We start from the raw sequence: 20,181 nt of genomic DNA, 5'->3' as shown, positions 1-20,181 counted from the left end.
CAGGAACTTTCCTTCAGCCTCCCAGGCCGGCACTCAGCTGCCACATGCCGAGCTCACAACTTGCTGCACAATTCCAAACACCAAAGGTTCCTTTCCCACTCACTGAAGGAGGAGCGGTGCGGGATCCACTCATGAGGTGCCCTGCAACGGGAGAGGGAACATGAACCAGATGCTGTCAGGAAAACAACTGCCTGTGGTGGGAAATGCCCCGGAGCAAGGCAACCCCGAGAGAGCATTTTGCTTTTACAGCGTCCCTCCAGGAGCCACAGTCCCTTCACACAGCAAGAGAACAGCACAAAATACTGGGCTGGGTCAGCTCTTGGCTGGACAGGCAGTTCCAGGTTCTGCTGCCACCGACTCCCCGCTTGAGGGAACAGAACCCCCCAGGGCTCATTGCAAATGCTGCGCACGCCCCGCTGGCTGCAGACACCCCCTTTTCCAGCTGCAGCTGCTGCCAGGAGCTCTCCCAAAGCAATGGTGTCTTCATGGCAATTTGGTCACAAAGACAGCTCAGGCCCAGAGGAAGAACAGCAAGCACACAGCAAGCCCAAAGCCACAGCACCGAGGGAAAACCTCGACTTACGTGCCAAGTGGGTTAAAAAATACCCCGCATACGCCACAGAGTACAGCGTGCAAACTGCAGCAGCCACGTGCTGGTCATTTTGGCTGCGCTGCACACGTCTGCAGACTGTAGCCCTGCACGCACAGAAGGACACCCGTCAGGGGTGGGCTGGCTGCTGAGAATGCCTCGGGCAGGAGGATCCTCCGGCAACGAGCAGTGCCCAGAGCCACTCTGGACACTGAGGCCTCCGTGTGCCACAGCAACGGGAACACCTTGGGGACGTGGCAGTGCTCCTGTGACATCACAGCAGCAGCTCATGCAGAAACCGCCTGGAAGGTTCTCCTGTGTCACAAAGGAGCACAAAGAGCCCTCCCAGGGCACAGCCTGTTGCCCAAAGGATCCAGGAGGAGCTCTGAAAATGCAGCAAACAAGGACACCCCATAGCCCAGCCTGAACACTGAGGAGGAACAAGGACGGCACCAAAGCAGAGGAAACATGACCTTTAGTCACTGACACTTCTGGCTAAAACCAGCAAGCCGTGTTCCATCTGGGATCTTTGTTCTCGTTCTAAAAACAAAAAAGGTTCTCCACTCTAAATATAGAGAAGGCAGGAACTGGGCAGGAGGTGGGATGAGGAAGGAGGAGGAGGAGGGAGAGAGGAAAAGGAGGAGCAGGAAGAGGAGGAGCAGGAGCAGGAAAAGGAGGAGAAACAGGAGGTTTCAGTGCCCCCTGTGGCCGCAGCACTCTTGGCCCCAGGACCATCGCCCCCAGCTCATCCTGCAGGTGAGAGGGGAGGGGGAGCTCGTCCCAAATCTATCGGGGGGTCCCTGAGAGGGTTTTTTTATTGGGGTGTATTTGGAGCTTGCAGATTGTGGAATTGAGCCCCAAATATCGTCTGGGAGGCCCAAATAGACCGTGGGAGTTTTATTTCTCTGTGTGTGTGTGTGTGTGTAGGTTTGGATCTTGCAGGACCCCAGAGCTGAGCCCCTTGGGGGGATCTTTGGGAGTCCACGTGGCCATTGCCCAGGGCCACCAGGGGGAGGACATTGGTCCTGGGGACCCCCGGGGGAGCAGAGAAGGGGCAACCCCTGCGACCCCCGGAATGGAGAGAGAAGAGAGGGGTGATCCTGGAGCTGGGGGAACCCCGGCTGGCTGGAAAGTGGGGGAGCCTGGAGAGGAGGGACCCCTGGGACCCCTGGGATATCAAAGTAGAGCATCAAGGCAGAAGGGACCCCATGGACCCCCAAAAGACCCTGGATCATCCCTAAGCAGGACGCCAAAGAAGGGGGAACCCCTGGAGCCATTGGACCCCCATCATCCCAGGGAAAGGAAACCTCTGGAACGCCAAAAGTGGAGAGATCAGAGATTGGGAACTCCTGGGAGAGTTGTTTTGGGCTGAACCTTGATATAGTGGAGATTTCCATGGACACAAGACTCCTGCTGAGTTCCAGGGATGGTCTTGGGCAGTGAGGAGCCTCTACTCCAAGGCGCTCCCACCTTGGTTTTCCCCAAAGCAGGATTTGTCATTCCCAGGCTGTGGCTGGATGGAGAAGGAGGAAAAGCCCTGGAGATCCTGCAGGAGGAGGGGCTGCAAACCCAGCCCAGGGAGCTGTTGGGATTAAAGAGCTCCCCTGAGCCAGGAACGTGGCCGGAGATCCAGCTGGAGCTCGGAGCTGGTGGAGAACCCTCATGGCAGGGAGAAGCCCCACAAGTGCTTGGAATGTGGGCAGGGTTTCAGCTGGAGCCCCACCCTGATGGAACACCACAACATCCACACTGGGGAGAGGCCCTGTGAGTGTGGGGAGTGTGGGGAGAGCTTCAGTGGGACCTCTGACCTCACCGAGCACCACAGGATCCACACTGGGGAACGGCCCTATGAGTGCTTGGAATGTCAGAAGAGCTTCAGGTGCAATTCAGGGATCGTCACTCACCAGCACTTCCACACCAGGGAGAGGCCCTGTGAGTGCCCCGAGTGCAGGAAGAGCTTCGTGCGCTGCTCCAGCTCCATCCCCCATGGGAGGATCCACGTTGGATGATCCCCAGTGAGCCCCGTTGGGCAGAGCCCCGGTGACCCCGCTCTGGGTGATCCCGGTTGGGTGGGGGGAAGGTGTTGGAGAGATTTCTTTCCCCTCTGCTTGTCCTGGTGTGATTTGGTTGGTAATAAATTCCCTCCCTGTGTACGGGCCGGGTCTGTTGTGCCCGTGCCGGATTTGCTGAGGGATCTCTCCCGCTCCTTGTTCCCAGGCAGGAACCCTCGGTTCCATTTTCTGTCCCTGTGCGGCTGCGGGGGGCAGGGACAGAGCGGCTCTGGGGGGTGCCTGGCATGGGGCCAGCGTCACCCCTCGCCACGGGCACCCCTGAGACCCCGCGCAGCCGGGCACACATTTCTGGGCACAGCTGAGCTCCCAGCTGCGCAGCGCCCCAAGGCTCCCCGTGCCTGGAAAAGCCCCAGCCGGGGCTGCAGCGTCCCGGAACCGCTCAGCCAATCCAAACGCAGCCAAAACGCGCTGCAGCCAATGGGAGCGCGAGGAGTTGAGGAGTCATCGGTTGTGTGGCAGAGCCTCGGCAATCGGTGCCCAAAAGTGCTCGGAGCCAATGAGAGCGCGCGGCGCTGCTGAGCCCGCGCTGCTCCGGACTGGTGCTGCCAGCGCAGCGCGGCCGCTCTGGGGCCGGTGCTCCCTGGGCGGCGCTGGCCATGGGGCGAGTGGCGGCAGCTGGGGCCGTACTGGTGGCACTGGTGGTGCTGGGAGCCCCCCCGGCTGCGGGCGCGGAGCTCTCGGGAGAGCGGGGGGGGCGGGAGGCGGTGGGACAGGGGGGAGAATGGGGAAAAGGGGGCGGTGGGAGCCCGAAATTGCAGGGGCAGGAGGAGGAGGGGACCCCGAAAGGAAGAGCGGGAGGGGCTGAGGATTGGGGGCAGGTGAGGAAGGGTCGGGAGAGGGTGGGAAAATGGGGAAAAGGGGAGGGTAGGACCCCAAAACTGAGCGGGAAGCGGGGCTTGGCTTTTGGGAAATTGTGTTTAAAAGGTTGGGAAAGAGGAAAAGGAGTAAATGGCACCCCAAAACTCATCTGGGGAGAGGCTGAAAGTCGGAGGGGAGAGGATGTGGAAGGGCAAATGGGGGAAGAATGGAAAAGAGGAAGTGGCAGCTCGGGCAGGAGGGATCCATGGGTGCCCTGGGGCACAGGGGGTGCGGAGTGGGGATCCGGGGTGGATCCCGGAGCTCTGGGGCTGCTGGGGGGGCACCCCCGGACCTGTGTCCTGCACACACAGGGATGTTCCAGTACGTGGGAAAGTCCGAGTGTCACTTCATGAACGGCACGGAGAAGGTGAGGTACCTGAGCAGGTTCATCTACAATCGGGAGCAGTACGCGATGTTCGACTGCGACGTGGGGCACTTTTGGGGGTTCACCCCCTATGGGGAGACAGCAGCCAGGTATTGGAACAGCGACCCAGACGTTATGGAGCAAAAAAGGGCTGCGGCGGACTGGCTGTGCCGGTACAACCACGAGTATCTCAGCCCGTTCCTCACGGAGCGCCGAGGTGAGCGCGGGGCAGAGCGTGTCCCCTCGGGCCCTGCCCTGGCAATGACCCTGGAGCCCCTCAAAACCTCCCTGGAATCGGCCCAGAGCCCTCAGCCCTCCTTGTGCCCATCCCCGAGACCTTGTGTCCCTGCCACTGACCCCCGTGGCTCTCCCAGTCCATCCCAGTCTCTCCCAGTGCCTCCCGGCTGTCCATCTCAGCCTAGCGTGGTGCTGCCGCCCCTCAGCCAATCAGAGCGCGTGTCTCTGATGACTCATCAGTTGCCAGGCAGACCCGCAGCGCCGAGTGCCCCGCACTGGACTCGGCCTCCCAGTGCCGCGCACTTCGTTCCCAGTTCCTCCCAGTGCCGCCCCAGTCCCTCCCAGTCCATTCCCAGTTCATTCCCAGTTCACTCCTAGACCTCCATCCTCCCTCCCAGTGCCCCCCATCCCCTCCCATCTCGCTGAGTGCTGCCCCAGTCCTTCCCAGTCCATTCCCAGTCCTTCCCAGTCCATTCCCAATCCCTCCCAAGGCCACCCCATCCCTCCCCTCTCTCTCCCAGTTCCCCCCAGCTGACCCCCGTCGGTTCCCGCTCTCTCCCAGTGCCCCCCAGCGTATCCATCTCGCTGGTGCCCTCGATCTCCCAGCCCAGGGCTGCTCCGTGATGGATTTCTACCCTGCCCACACCCAGCTGAGGTGGTTCCAGGGCCAGCAGGAGCTCTCTGTGGTGGCCACCGACATGGTCCCCAACAAGGACTGGACCTACCAGCTCCTGGTGCTGCCGGAAACACCCCCCTGGCACGGGCTCACCTGCAGCTGCCAAGTGGAGCACGTCAGCCTGAAGCACCCCCTGAGCTGGCATTGGGGTACAGGGGAGGAATTGGGGGCGCTGAGAGAGCCACTGGGATGTGCTGGGAGCAACTGGGAGGGAATTGGAGACAGCCTGGTTTCAGCTGGGAGAGGGGCTTGGGGGAGTGGAAGGGCTGAGAAGTGGTTTGAAGGATGCTGGGGATGGTGGGATGGGGTTCTGGGGGTCCTGCTGGACACTGGGAGGGAGTTTGGGGGTGCTGGGTATGACTGGGAAGGATTGGAGTGAGTCCAGAGGAGCTGGAAGGAGATTGGGGATGGAAAAGCAGAGGTTGGGATGAGGTTGGTTGTGCTGGGAAGAGACTAGGAGGGGTCAGGGTGAGTCCTGGTGAGGCTGGGAAGGGACTGGGAGAGGGTTTGGGGTGTCTGAGAGGTTTTGGGGGGTCCATACCCCTGCAGACCCCCCAGAGATGCCACTGGATGCCGCCCACAGCAAGATGCTGGCAGGGATCGGGGGCTCCGAGTTAGGCTTCGTCTTCCTGGTGCTGGGGCTCAGCTTCTAGGAGCATGTGTGCTCCTTCCCCGGGGCCCCCAGCCCGGTGTCACCCCCTTTTCTCTGCACACAGAGCTCCTGAGCCGCCGCCGGCTGCAGCCCCTCCCCGTGGTCTCGGGCCCGGCCGGGACCCCCCGCTCCATCCCCACGCTGATTTTGGGGGGGTCGTGTGTCCCCCCAGCCCTGCTGTCACTCTGCCCCTGCCCGCCTGCTCCCAGTCTTCCCAGTAAAGCTTCCCAGTTAAACCCAGCCCAGGTTATGGGGGGCAGTGGGGAGGGACTTGGGGGGACCCCACGCGGGGGCCGGGACTGGGCAGGGAGGGTGGGGTCCAGGTGGGGAACACTGGGTGCTGCGGGTCTGCCCGGCAACTGGTGAGTCATCAGCCCCGCTCGCTCTGATTGGCTGACTCTTGTCCATCGCGTTCTCTCATTGGCTGAGGAGAGGCCCGGGACTGGAGAGAAGCAACGGCAGAGATCCCGCCCCGAGCACCGGCACGGGGACAACAGACCCAGCCTGGGCACACGGAGGGAATTTATTACCAACCAAACACAGCAGCACAAGGAGAAGGGAAAGAAATCCCTCCAACACCTTCCCCCCACCCAACGGGGATCACCCACAACAGGGCTTATCCACGATGGAGAGACGGGGACAGCCGAGTTTAGACCAGAAGCCAATTTCATTGAGGGTACCAGGGGTTTATACAGGGTTTTACTTGTGTGGTGCTCAGATAGGGCTCGATGTTTGCTAACAATTTCCCATTGGTTACACATTCTTCATGACATCACGGCACCTGGGAACATTATCTTATCACAAAGTCTCACAACAGGTTGCTTGGTCACTTCTTGCCCAGGGAGACTTAAACTGTGTCTGTGTCTCCCACAGTTGCTGCTCAGTCAGGCCTCAGATATTGGCCCCTTTATCAGCTCCAATGTTTTCCTCTCTGTTTTATTCCCCATTCCGGGGCACCAGGGCTCTGCCCAATGGGGGTCACTGGGGATCATCCAGCCCGGATCCTCCCATGGGGGATGGAGCTGGAGAAGACCATGAAGCTCTGCCCTCACTCCAAGCTCTTCCCCCACTCGGGGCACCCCCAGGGCTTCCCTTAGTGGTGCCTCCGTTGGTGTTGGGTCCGGTCTGAGCTCTGTGAGAAGCTCTTCCCACACTCCCCACACTCATAGGGCCTCTCCCCGCTGTGGATGCGCTGGTGCCTGGTGAGGTGGGAGTTTCGCCTGAAGCCCTTCCCGCAGTCGGGGCAGCGGAAGGGCCTCTCCTCTGTGTGAATCCGCTCATGTAGGAGGAGATCGGACCTGGTGTGAAACCTCTTCCCACACTGGGGACACTCGTAGGGCCTCTCCCGGGTGTGGATGCGCTGGTGTCTTCTCAGGTCTGAGCTCCGTCCAAAGCTCTTCCCACATTCCAAGCAGGTGTAGTTCCGTTCCCCAGTGTGGATCCTCTGGTGCCGGATCAGGTCAGAGCTGTCCCTGAAACCCTTCCCACACTCCCCACACTCGTAGGGCTGTTCCACAGAGTGGATCCTGTGGTGCCGGATCAGGTTGGAGCTCTGTCTGAAGCTCTTCCCACACTCCCCACACTCGTAGGGCCGTTCCCCAGTGTGGATCCTCTGGTGCTGGATCAGGCTGGAACTTCGGCTGAAACCCTGCACACATTCCAAGCACTTGTGGGGCTTCTCCCTGCCATGAGGCTTCTCCACCACCTCTGAGCTCCGGCTGGATCTCCGGCCGCCTTCCTGGCTCAGGGGGGCGCTTTCCTCCCCACAGCTCCCTGGGCTGGGTTTGCAGCCCCTCCTCCTGCAGGATCTCCGGGGCTTTTCCTCCTCCTCCATCCAGCCACACCCTGAGAATGACAAAGCCTGGTTTGGGGAAAAAACAAGAGGAGAGCAACTTGGACTGGAGGTTCCTCCCTGCCCAGGTCCATCCCTAGAATTCAGCAGGAGTCTTGTGTCCATGGAAATCTCCACTATATCAAGGTTCAGCCCAAAACAACTCTCCCAGGAGTTCCCTGTCTCTGATCTCTCCACTTTTGGCTTTCCAGAGGTTTCCTTCCCTTGGGATGATGGGGGTCCAATGGTTCCAGGGGTTCCCCCTTCTCTGGCGTCCTGCTTAGGGATGATCCAGGAGCTTTTGGGGGTCCATGGGGTCCCTTCTGCCCTGATGCTCTACTTTGATGTCCCAGGGGTCCCAGGGGTCCCTCCTCTCTAGGCTCCCCCCCTTTCCAGCCAGCCGGGGGTCCCCCAGCTCCAGGATCACCCCTCTCTGCTCCCCCCACTCCGGGGGTCCCAGGGGTTCCCCTCCTCTGCTCCCCCGGATGTCCCCAGAACCAATGTCCTCCCCCTGGTGACCCTGGGCAATGGCCACGTGGACTCCCAAAGATCCCCCCAAGGGGCTCAGCTTTGGGGTCCTGCAAGATCCAAACCTACACACACACACACACGGAGAAAAAACCCTCCCAGGGTTTATTTGGGCCTCCCAGACGATATTTGGGGCTCAATTCCACAATCTGCAAGCTCCAAACACACCCCAATAAAAAAACCCTCTCAGGGACCCCCCGACAGATTTTGGATGACCTCCCCCTCCCCTCCCACATGCAGGATGAGCTGGGGGCGATGGTCCCGGGGCCAAGGGTGCTGCGGCCACAGGGGGCACTGGAACCTCCTGTTTCTCCTCCTTTTCCTGCTCCTGCTCCTCCTCTTCCTGCTCCTCCTCTTCCTGCTCCTACTTTTCCCCTCTCCCTCCTCCTCCTTCCTCATTCCACCTCCTGCCCAGTTCCTGCCTTCTCTATATTTAGAGTGGAGAACCTTGCTTGTTTTTAGAATGAGAACAAAGATCCCAGATGGAACACGGCTTGCTGGTTTTAGCCAGAAGTGTCAGTGACTAAAGGTCATGTTTCCTCTGCTTTGGTGCCGTCCTTGTTCCTCCTCAGTGTTCAGGCTGGGCTATGGGGTGTCCTTGTTTGCTGCATTTTCAGAGCTCCTCCTGGATCCTTTGGGCAACAGGCTGTGCCCTGGGAGGGTTCTTTGTGCTCCTTTGTGACACAGGAGAACCTTCCAGGCGGTTTCTGCGTGAGCTGCTGCTGTGATGTCACAGGAGCACTGCCACGTCCCCGAGGTGTTCCCGTTGCTGTGGCACACGGAGGCCTCAGTGTCCAGAGTGGCTCTGGGCACTGCTCGTTGCCGGAGGATCCTCCTGCCCGAGGCATTCTCAGCAGCCAGCCCAGCCCTGACGGGTGTCCTTCTGTGCTTGCAGGGCTACAGTCTGCAGACGTGTGCAGCACAGCCAAAATGATCCAGCACGTGGCTGCTGCAGTTTGCACGCTGTACTCTGTGGCGTATGCGGGGTATTTTTTAACCCACTTGGCACGTAAGTCGAGGTTTTCCCTCGGTGCTGTGGCTTTGGGCTTGCTGTGTGCTTGCTGTTCTTCCTCTGGGCCTGAGCTGACTTTGTAACCAAATTGCCATGAAGACACCATTGCTCTGGGAGAGGTCCTGGCAGCAGCTGCAGCTGGAAAAGGGGGTGTCTGCAGCCAGCAGGGCGTGCACAGCATTTGCAATGAGCCCTGGGGGGTTCTGTTCCCTCAAGCGGGGAGTCTGTGGCAGCAGAGCCTGGAACTGCCTGTCCAGCCAAGAGCTGACCCAGCCCAGTATTTTGTGCTGTTCTCTTGCTGTGGGAAGGGACTGTGGCTCCTGGAGGGACGCTGTGAAAGCAAAATGCTCTCTCGGGGTTGCCTTGCTCTGGGGCATTTCCCACCACAGGCAGTTGTTTTCCTGACAGCATCTGGTTCATGTTCCCTCTCCCGTTGCAGGGCACCTCATGAGTGGATCCCGAGCAGCTCCTCCTTCGGTGAGTGGGAAAGGAACCTTTGGTGTTTGGAATTGTGCAGCAAGTTGTGAGCTCGGCATGTGGCAGCCGAGTGCCAGCCTGGGAGGCTGAAGGAAAGTTCCTGCCAGTGTCCTTGCAGCAGCAAAGGGATCCCTGGGAGTTTTCTCCTTTTCTGCTGAAGAGCTTATGAAGAGCTGCAGGTCTGGTTTTGCAGGCAGAGCATTGCTTGCTGGCTCAAGCCATGGTGGAATATGGAATTCCCAAGAATAAGGGGCAATGTGGACTTTAGCCCATTGTTAGTTTGAACAGCTCCGAACCCAATTTCTGCTTAGTGCAGCTGGATGTGCAGCTGAGGGTAAATAAGGTGATAACTGATGCAGAACTTCCCGTCCCTCACGCTGCCGTCTGTCCACAGGGCACAAAAGCGGCACCAGCACCTGCTCTGGCTCCCTCTGCTTCCAAAGAGGAGGCCAAAGAGGAGGAAGGCAGTAGTGAGCTTCCCGCTGTTCCGGGGGACGATGGTGAACATCCCTCAGTGCCGGGATATGACAATGAACTTCCCGCTGCTCTGGGAGACGAGGGCGAATATCCTGCGCTGTGGGAACACAACGGCGAGGCTCCTGCGGTGTGGGACAAGGACAGTGGACATCTCCCGGCGTGGGAGGAGGACAGAGGACATCCTGTGTCTTGGGAAGAGGAGGGTGAACTTCTCGCAGCATGGGAAGTGGACAGTGAAGGTCCCCGGGCTTGGAAAGATGATGGCGAACCTGCAGCGTTTTGGGAAGAGGACGGAGAAGCTCCCTGTGCTTGGGAAGAGGACACTGAACCTCCCTCGGCTGTGGGATCCTGGGCTGAACATTCTGACAGCAGCACAGCCCTGCAGCCAGAGGGGAGAGGGGAGTGGTGCCTGATGCAGCTGAGTACGTCTGCTCTGTTCCTGTGTGCCAGAGCAGGGTGCTGTGTGTGTGTCTCGGCATCAGCTGCACCCAGTGCTGCTCTGCAGCTGAATGTGCCAGGGTCATTTCTTGTCCTTCCCCAGCTGAGACCAAGGGGCTGACGGCCCCAGGGAGGGGGGCTGCATTCTGGCTCTGCTGCAAGGCGGGGTCTCACTCTGGGAGGGAGCATCTTCCACGTGGTTTCTTTCAGGGAACACCGTGAGCCTGGCGGAGCCTGCCGAGAAATACCTGGAAGTGGAGCAGATTGGCCAAGGGTAAGTGCACGGCAGTTACTTCTGCACAAGCAGGCCCAGGTGTTGTGCTGGTGCAGGATCAAGTGAGAAGTCAGGAGAGCTCCAAACACCTCCAGACACTGGGGCGCCATCCTGCTGTCCCTCAGTCCTGATCAGAATTGATACCTGTGCTCAGAAGGCACCGTCAAAGGCCCCTGAGGCTGGCAGTGTCCTGCCTGCAGCAAGGAGCAGGACCTGGAAGATCTTCTGTCCCTGGAATTTGATTGCCTAGGCAGGAAACGGAAAAGGATGGAATGCATTCTTTTCCAGTTCTTTAGATACCCATTGCTCACTTCAGGTTTTGAAGTAAAGCAGTGCAGCGTGGACATTTGGGATTTGCTCCAGCCCAATTCCTTGGTGTCGGGTCTCAGTTTTCTCTGGCACACCTTGCATGGCAGAGGGCTGGTGGCTGCTGCACTGTTGTTGGAAGGGTCGATGCCCCCAGGTGTTTGTGAACGCTGCAGGCAGCAGAGATCTCCTGTCTGGGCTGGCATTCACTGCCAGGGCCTAAAGCGCTGCTTCTTTCTTCTCTGCTGTTTTGTCTCCAGGGCTTTCGGAACCGTTTCTAAAGGACTCAACAGGGCCACTGGAGGAGAGGTCAGTGTCAACACGCCCAGCACGTCTGGCAGCTCTCCAGGGCTCTCCCCTCTGCTGGGAGCTGTGGCTGCAGCTTTGGGGGCCAGCAGAGCTTTCCTGCACAGGCTGCTCCTCTGCAGGCAGAGCTGTGTCTGCCTGCAGAGCACAGCTGGGACAGACTTGGTCCTTCTGAAGTGCCCAAAGGAATGCAAGGAGGGCAGCGGTGTCTGTCAGAGCAGGACACGCTGGCTTGGTCTTCATATCTAAAAGTGGGAATGCATCAGTGCTGGAGACTGAGGCCCAATTTATCTTCACCCCAGCCTCAGACAGGATTACTATTTAGCAGTTTTTCCATCCTGCCTTTCATCTTCAAAGGATACCTCAAGGCCTAAAGAGGGAGAGATCCTGCTTGGGCTCAGTTTGGGGTATTAGTTCCACTGCAGCTGTTCACAGAGAGAGAGGGAGAGAAATGAGAAGATGGATGTCCAGAGCAAAGCTCTCTCCTAAACGCTGCAGTTGTGTTTGGCTCTGGGATCAGTGACAGCCTGTGACAGGGATCACCTGAGCAATGGATGTGTGTGTTTGCTTTGTTGTGCAATCCTAACCAGAGCAGTTGCATCTGAAATCATGACCCAATCCCATAGAACTGCTAAAGGGTTCCCAGCTGTTTTGCTCTGTTTGCACAGAACCAGAATTACCTCCTGCTTGCAAAATGTGTTTGAATAATAATGAATGTTGAGGCGATTTGAGAAAACTGTAGGTGCAGAGAATGTGGTTAGAGCTTGGAGGCTGACAGCTGAGGGGCCATTTCTGCAGAGCTTGCAAGGCCAAATGTCTCTGGCCATGTGTCCTGTAAGCAGCCCCCAGCGAGCAGAGCAATGGGCTGTGGGAATGGCACTTGCTGAGCTCTGGTGTCCCATCCCAAGACAGTCTGGCGCAGCCCGGCTCCGTCGCTCCAAAAAGACTCGCTCCGTGTTTGCTGCGGCCTCCTGCCACAGACTCCTCCAGTTAAAGGTCTGCAATGTCCCTTCAGGTGGCCATAAAGAAAATGAGTCTGAGAGGGCAGAACAGGGAACGAGCTGTGAATGAGCTCCTGCTCCTGAAGAACAAGAAGAACCCCAACATTGTCAGCTCTTTGGACAGGTGAGTGCTTCAGGCCTTATCCCGTGCCCGGGCCCTGCCTTAACCTTTCCTGCCATCCGTAGTCTGTAGCCTGATTTGAAAATGCCTGACCCAGCCGTATCTTCCCAAAACAACAGCCTGGCAGTTCGCTCCCTCCATGTGCTTTTGTTGCTTTGGTTTGGTTTTCCCTTCAAGTTGACCCTGTTTCCTGTGTCTTACAGCAAGTGCTGGTAAACCACAGCAGAAATTATTTCCCTTGGCTTCTTCTTCCCAGCCCTTTCCCATTGCTGCAGATGCCAGGAAGACCAGGTTCTTGTTCCCAGAAATGCCTCGTTTGCCCATTTGTCACTGGCCTTGCCTGTTTCTGAAGGGACTTTCTGAAAGGTTTTCTGACCCCTTTTGTCCCAAGTGCTGCCCAGCCTCCTCCCCTGGATAACCATGGGAGCTGTGTTGCCTTGTTCTGCAGGGAAGGGTGGAACTGATGAGTTCAGAAGCTGAACCAGCTGGGGGCCAGTGTTGTGGTTCCACATTGATCTGGGCCTTTGCTAAACTGCATTTTTCACCTGCTGGACATCTCAGGCCTCTCCTTTCTCACAGGGGTCGCCTCCTTTAGACTGTGCAGATCCCAAGGGCTGTGCAGCCTGGCAGGAATGTCTCTCCATCGGATTCTGTCCTCATTGACAAGTGACCTGGCAACAAAACTCCACTCCAGGCTTTTCCATGGGGGAACTGAGCACTGCTCATTGGTCTCCATGCCACTGCTTTCCTCTTCCAGCTTCCTTGTTGATGGAGATCTCTGGCTGGTGATGGAATACATGGATGGAGGAACTTTGCAGGACGTTGTCAGACAGACACGCATGGCTGAAGGAGAGATAGCAGCCGTCAGTCGGGAGGTGAGGGATCCTGCCTGTGACTGCCATGCCTCGGACACGATGGTCCTTCCCAAGAGGGCGTGAGAGCAGGAGTGGCTCCATGCTCAGGGCTTTGTTTCTCTGTTGTTTTTATGAGCTGGAGAAGAAAGAGCCCCTGCAGTGAACGGCCTGCCAGCAGCACTGCACTTCTACTCTGTTCTTGCTCTCTTTCCTGCTGTTGTGGCACTCTCTGTCTGTTTTGGATTTGATGTGCTGTTCTCAGCTTTGCCTTGAACCGTTTGCCTGGAGCTTGTCTGCACTGCACTCCTGGCCTGTCACAGCAAAGTCGCTGCTGGCAGAATTCTAAACTGTCCTTTCTTGTGTGATATATTCCGGCCATTGGTTTTTACCCTCGTGTTTCTTGTTCTCTCTCAGTGTCTGCAGAGCCTGCATTTCCTCCATTCGAACCGGGTGATCCACAGAGATCTGAAGAGCTCCAACATCCTTCTGGGAATGGACGGCTCTGTCAAGCTGGGTGGGTGTTCCTGGCCAGGCACGGCGCTCCCGGGGTGCAACTGTGGGGCTGCTTCCCAGTGACGGCCAGAGCCCCACAAGGGCTGCTGGGGGCACTGCCCGGCCCCTGCTGCCAGCTGAGAGCGGCTGCCCCTGCAGAGAGCTCAGGAGAGGAGCAGGCTGTCAGGGGTGCCTTTGCTCTGGCAATGGCCCTCCCAGAGGGGCAGGAGTTGGAATCTAAATCTGCAAGGGAATCAGTAAAAGTGACTGCACGAAAGCTGAGGGTTTCTTTAAGGGTCCAGTTCAGTTCCATCTTTCCTTGGCTACAGCCCTGAGGACTTTTCCAGCTGACTTCACTGCTGCATTCTCAGACTGAGAGCGGGGAGTCTTTGTGCTTGGTTTCCTCATTCCAGCTGCCTTTGACAGTGTTTGCTTCTGTCCTCAGCTGATTTTGGCCTCAGCGCTCAGCTCAGCCCTGAGCAGGACCAGCGCAGCTCCATGGTGGGCACTGCTCACTGGATGGCCCCAGAAGTTGTCACCAGTTCTCCTTACGGCCCCAAGGTGGACATCTGGTCCTTTGGAATTGTGACCATCGAGATGGTGGAAGGAGAACCTCCTTACTTCAAGGAAACGAGGGCCATGGTAAGAGGCCAATTCTCCCGTGGTTGCAGAGGCCTGTGAGCACAGGGTGACCCTGCACTGGGAGCAGCAGCTGGAGGTTTCTGCACATGGGGAAGGGAATTCCCAGAGGACTGGAGTCTCAACACAGACACATATTCTGCAGTCTCCAGACACAATTTGCTTTGGGATTTACGTTGTTGCAGTTCTTCTGGCTGTGAGGATGACCTGAAAATGTGAAGCAAGTGCACCAGCTCTTTACAATGGCTGTGGCAGCACCAGGGTTTGGGTTTTTTGGTTGGCATAGAAAAATGAGCTGTGAGCAGCATCTCTGCCAGGGAGGAAAGTGCCCCTGGAGCTGGGGCTGGGAAGCCGGGGTCGATGTGAGCACTTGTGGGTGGGAAGGAAGCTGGCAGAGCGCTGAGTTTGCTTTTCCTGCAGGCTCGCGCTCTGATCCGGCAGAACGGGACCCCGCAGCTGCAGGAGCCCAGGCGCCTGTCGGCTCTGCTGCGGGACTTCCTCGAGTGCAGCCTGGAGCCGGACGAGGAGCGGCGCTGGTCTGCCCAGGAGCTGCTGCAGGTGAATGCCAAGCGGCTGCAGGGGAAGCAGCAGCGCCAGGGAGGGGTTTTCTTGTGGGGCCCCCTCCGATGGTCTCCGGTCTCGCTGCTTTCCACACGCAAAGCAAGCAGAATCCTCGCCTGGTTTGGCTTGGCAGGGGCCTTTCGAGGTCATCTGCACCTGGGGCCCCACAGCGAGCAGGGCCATCTTCAAGCAGCTCAGGTGGCTCAGAGCCCTGCCTGACCTGAGCTTGGATGTTCCCAGGGAGGAGGCACCTCCCACATCTCTGGGCACCTTCTGTCAGTGCTTCCCCACTCTCCTGCTAAAAAAATTCTGCCTCAGACCTAATCTGAGCCTGCTTCCCCCTCCTGAGTTTCAGACCATTTCCCTTTGTCCTGTTGCAACAGAGCCTGTGAGGAAGTTGACTCTGGAAAGTAACGGTTCATTTCTTTCTTTTTTCTTCTTTGGGCAGCACCCATTTTTATCATCAGCCAAGCCTCTCTCCAGCCTGACCCCTCTGATCACCGCAGCAAAGGAACTGAGGGAGCAATGGAGGAGATGAAGCACTGGAGGACAGCATTTAGTTACAGTAGTTAGTTAGGACAACTAGTTAGTTATGGTAGTTAGCAGTGCCAGTTAGTTATGGTAGTTAGTAGTGCTAGTTAGTTGTGTTAGTTAGGACTGCCTGTTTGTTACGGTTCTTATGACAGCCTGTTTGGTATGGCAGTTTTTTGAATAAAAACTCTCTTAAACCTCAACTCCCTTGACGTGTCCCTTCCTTGTCCCTGTGTGACTAAGCTGCCCGGAGCAATGTGAGGGGAGAGCGGGCCCAGCCTCGCCCAGAGCTGAGCCCCAGCAGAGCCCTGGCAGAGCCCAGAGCAGCCTCGGCATCTGCAGAGTCAGCCTGGAAGGAGGCGCTTGGAGCCTTCTCAGCTGCACCTGACTCTTGGTTACAAACTGAGCCCCGAGCCCCCGCAGAACCCGGCGCGGCTCCCACCTGCGCCGGGGCCGCCTCCGAGCTCCGCCAATGCCGCCTCCCCGCGCTCCGGCCGCTGCCGCCGCTCCCGGGCCCGCACAGACGCTCCGCCAATGGCGCCGCTGCCGAGCCAGGGCCGCCCTCAGGCCGCCAGCGGGGCCGTGCTTCGCCCCGCTCTCACCAATCAGCGCGCCAGAACCGCGACTGACGGCAGCAGCGGCCAATGGCAGCGAGGGGCGGGCTCTGCACACGGCACAGCCTCGCCCCGCGCTCTCAGGGCCCCCCGGGCTGTGGGAGGGCAAAGCCGGAGATGAGGAACAGCCCTGGAACGGGCCCGGGCCCGGGCCGGCATCGATCTGCAGCACCAACAAACTGCTCCGCACCTCCCGACACGGCTTTCCCGGCCCTGCGCCTTCGCCTTCGCTGCCTCCGGCTCTGCGGCAAGCCCAGCAGCCCCACTTCTCCTGCCCCCTAATTCGGAGCATCAGCGCATCGCTTTGATTTCCCCCAAAAAGGGAAAACCGCCCCAAAGCCCTGTGGGGGAGTGGGGGAGGGGAGAGATTTCTGGCACAAAACTCCAAAAGCTCCGAGCAGGACAATGAGAAGTCAGTGAAGAGCCTTGAATCCAGCTTTCCCCACGCCTCCCTCCTTCCAGCTGCACCTCTTCCTCCTCCTTCATCCCTGCCCTGCCCTTCCCTCCCTCCTCCTCCTTTAACAGGAGCAGCGACACCCTCGGTGCCCCGTTCCCGCAGCCCTGGCAGCCCGCGGAAGTAGCGGGTATGGAGCCGGGACAGGTCGGGATAAGCTGGGATCAAACTGGGAGAGACTGGAATCCTGCAGGGAGTGAGAGAAAGTTACCAGGCTCATACTGTAACGAACTGGGCTCGTACTGGGAGAAGCCACTGCCGGCCCCGGGACCACCCAAAAACATCTCCCGGGGACCCCCCGATGTCCCCCGAGGGCCAGCTGCGGCTCGGCTTTGGAGCCCTGCCAGCTCCAAACATCCCCCCCAAAAAACCCCAACCCAGGCACCCCCCGGGATATTTGGGCCGAGCTCCCCCTCCCCGGGCACCTGCGGGATTGGGGGCGATGCTCCCGGGGCTGCGGCGACTTCTGGCAGCGCCACGGCCCCGCGATTCCTTCTCTCCTCTCCTCCGGCTGCTCCCGGCTGCCGCTGCGCCTCTTCCTCCCTCCCTCCTCCTCCTCCCCCGTTCCCGAAGGCCGAACCGTGAGGGGAAAGGGGCGGGGAAAGGGCGGGAACCGTGAGGGGAAAGGGGCGGGGAAAGGGCGGGAACCGTGAGGGGAAAGGGGCGGGGAAAGGGCGGGAACCGTGAGGGGAAAGGGGCGGGGAAAGGGCGGGAACCGTGAGGGGAAAGGGGCGGGGAAAGGGCGGGAACCGTGAGGGGAGGGGGCGGGAAAGGGCGGGAACCGTAAAGGGAAAGGGGCGGGGAAAGGGCGGGAACCGTGAGGGGAAAGGGGCGGGGAAAGGGCGGGAACCGTGAGGGGAAAGGGGCGGGGCCAGGCCAAGGGCGGGAACCGTGAGGGGAAAGGGGCGTGGCCAGGCCAAGGGCGGGAACTGTGAGGGGACACTCTGTGAGGCGGCGCTCTGCAGACAGAACTGCCACGGACTGAAAATGAACGGCAAAGAAATCAGTAAGTCTGAAAGTTTTATTTGCTATCAGATACATCCCAGCCACCCATCCCCACACAGTCCCCATGTCACCGCTCCAAACTGGGATCCCACTTCTCCTAATCTCCTCCCAACCCCATCTCACTCTGGAGGTTGTGGAATCGAGTGAGTTTTGGGTGGGATTGAGATTTTTGAGGTGGGAACAAGCAAATTGAGGTGGGATTGAGCCTTTATGGGTTAAAATTCAGTGGTTTTCAGTGGCATGTGAGTGGTTTTGAGGGGAAAGATCGATGCCTCTTGGCTTTTGGAGTGCAGTTAAATTGAGAAGAGAAAAAAATTAAGGTCAATAGGAAAGGAGAAGCAGCCGGGTGTGTTCCCAACGTGGATCACAGGGAATGTGGGTCACCAGGGCTGTGCCCAATGTGGGTCCTCCAGTGGGGGATGGAGTTTAGCTCTTCTCACATTGGGGCACTCGCAGCGCTTCCATTACCGGTGGCTCCGTTGGTGTTTGGTCAAGGTAGAGCTGCTGGAGAAGCTCTTCCCACACTGGGGACACTCGTAGGGCCCCTCCCCGGTGTGGATGCGCTGGTGTCTGATGAGGTGGGACTTCTGCCTGAATCCCTTCCCGCAGTCGGGGCAGCAGAAGGGCCTCTCCTCTGTGTGAACCAGATAGTGCATGAGGAGATGGGAGCTGGTCTGAAACCTCTTCCCACACTTGGAACACTCGTAGGGCCTCTTCCCAGTGTGGATCCTCTGGTACACGTTCAGGCTGTAGCTCTGGCTAAAGCTCTTCCCACACTTGGAACACTCGTAGGGCCTCTCCCCAGTGTGGATCCTCTGGTGCTTCATCAGGTGGGAGCTCCGCCTGAAGCTCTTCCCACACTTCCTACACTCGTAGGGCCTCTCCCCACTGTGGATCCTCTGGTGCCTGATCAGGTGTGAGCTCCTCCTGAAGTTCTTCCCACACTCTGAGCACGTGTGGGGCTTCTCCCCATCATGGAGCTGCTCATGGACCACCAGCTCCGAGCTCTGGCTCGATCTCCGGCTGCCTCCCTGGCCCAGGGTGGGTCTTTCCTCCTCAGATCCCCGCGATCTGCGTTTGCAGCCTGTCCTCGTGCGGCATCTCCAGGGCTTTTCCTTCCCGCTGGGTTCCTGTGTCGTGGAGCCGCTCAAATCAGCCTCTTCCACGAGGTTCTGCTGCAGGGATTTGTCCTCCCTGCTCTCCATCCTCAGCTCCTGCTCTGGGGGAGCAAAGACAAGGACAGGGTCTTCCTCTTCCTCGCCGCCTCCCAGGGGCTGGGAATGGGAAATCCTGGTCTGGGGAAAACAAGGGATGAGCACCTTGAGTCTGAAGGTCCCTCTGCCCGAGTCCATCTCTAGAAGTCCCTGGCCACCTGGGCTCCATAAAAACCTCCCAAACACCAAGATTCAGCCCTGAAAAAGCCTCCCAGGAGTTCCCCGTCCCTGCTCCCTCCCCTTTGCTGTTTGGGGCTCCCCCCCGTCCCAGCTGCTGGGGGTCACGCTTGGATTGGGGGTCCCCCTTCTCCTCGCTGCCCGCCCTCCCCAGGCTGTTGGGAGTCCCAGCAATCCCAAAAGCTCCCCCCTCTTGGCTCTCCCCATTTAGGGCTGCCGGGGCTTTTTGGGCTCCCGGGCTCCCCTCTCCAGGCTCTTGAGGGTCCCGCTGATGGCGGCACTCCCCCCTCTCTGGGCTCCCCACTTTGGGCTCCTGGGGGACACAGGGCTCTGCTCCTCCAGGCTGCCTCTGCCGGCAGCTGCCACCGGGACCCCCAATGTCCCCTTCATCCCTGCCCTTCCCTCCCTCCTCTTCTCCCCCCCTCCTCCTCTTCCCTAACCCCGCCTGATTCTCCTCTTCCTTCCCCCCTTCTCCTTCTCCCTAACCCCCCCTCGCCTTCTCCTCCTTCATCCCTCCCCTTCCATCCCTCCTCCTCCTCTTCCCCCTCCCTTTTCTCATCTCCTTCTGTTTCCAGCCCTACTCGCTCTCCTTCTTCACCCCTCCTCTTCCATGCGATCCCAGTTTGTACTGGGATTTGTATGCTCCGTGTCTGTAGGATCCCATTCCATATCATCTCAGTCCTGTTTATCCCAGTCTCTATGGTCCTGATCCATGTGGTCCCAGTCTGTGCAGTCCCACTCTGTGCAGTCCCAGTCTGTAGGATCCCAGTCCGTTATCCCAGTCTGGGTGGTCCCACTCCATAGGATCGCATTCCACAGGGTCCCAGTCCCTGTTTTATCCCAGTCCATAGGATCCCAGTTCCATATAATCCCAGTCCAGTTTATCCCAGTCCATAGGATTCAGGTCCATAGGATCCCAGTCCGGGCTATCCCAGTCCAGATTATCCCAGTTCATAGGATCCCAGTCTGGGCTATCCCAGTCCAGTTTATCCCAGTCCATAGGGTCCCAGGCCCTATTCGATCCCATTCCCTGTTTTATCCCAGTTCCATATAACCCCAGTCCAGTTTATCCCAGTCCATAGGATTCCAGTCCATATTTGATCCCATTCCCTGTTTTATCCCAGTTCCATATAATCCCAGTCCAGTTTATCCCAGTCCAGTTTATCCCATTCCATAGGATCCCCGTCCCTATTTGATCCCATTCCCTGTTTTATCCCAGTTCCATATAATCTCTCCAGTCTCTCAGGCATCATGGGGAACTGGGATAACTGGGGAGCACGGGATAATGGGGAAACTGGGAAAATGGAGGAGAAACTGGGGTAACTGGGAGAGTGGGATAATGGGGAACTGGGATAATGGGGGAGAAACTGGGATAACTGGGAGAGTGGGATAATGGGGAACTGGGATAATTGGGGGAACTG

General features: G+C 58.6%; 1 protein-coding gene and 2 pseudogenes across 1 annotated transcript; 2 read left to right on the top strand and 1 right to left on the bottom strand.

The window, feature by feature from the left end:
* Positions 1–20,181, top strand: part of LOC137464098 (uncharacterized) — a 1,364,046-nt pseudogene that overhangs the window by 584,486 nt on the left and 759,379 nt on the right.
* Positions 3,258–5,449, top strand: LOC137464087 (class II histocompatibility antigen, B-L beta chain-like). Its single transcript, XM_068175397.1, is given in 5 exon segments — positions 3,258–3,345; positions 3,834–4,100; positions 4,683–4,730; positions 4,733–4,945; positions 5,355–5,449. Coding segments are annotated over 5 exon segments (711 nt in total).
* On the bottom strand, positions 6,497–18,721 carry LOC137464086 (zinc finger protein ZFP2-like; annotated as a pseudogene).

Source organism: Anomalospiza imberbis, chromosome 36 (assembly GCF_031753505.1).
Source record: "Anomalospiza imberbis isolate Cuckoo-Finch-1a 21T00152 chromosome 36, ASM3175350v1, whole genome shotgun sequence".
Classification (NCBI taxonomy): Eukaryota; Metazoa; Chordata; class Aves; order Passeriformes; family Viduidae; genus Anomalospiza; species Anomalospiza imberbis.
The sequence above is the reverse complement of the archived record's forward strand: the minus strand, read 5'-3'. Positions and strand labels throughout refer to the sequence as shown.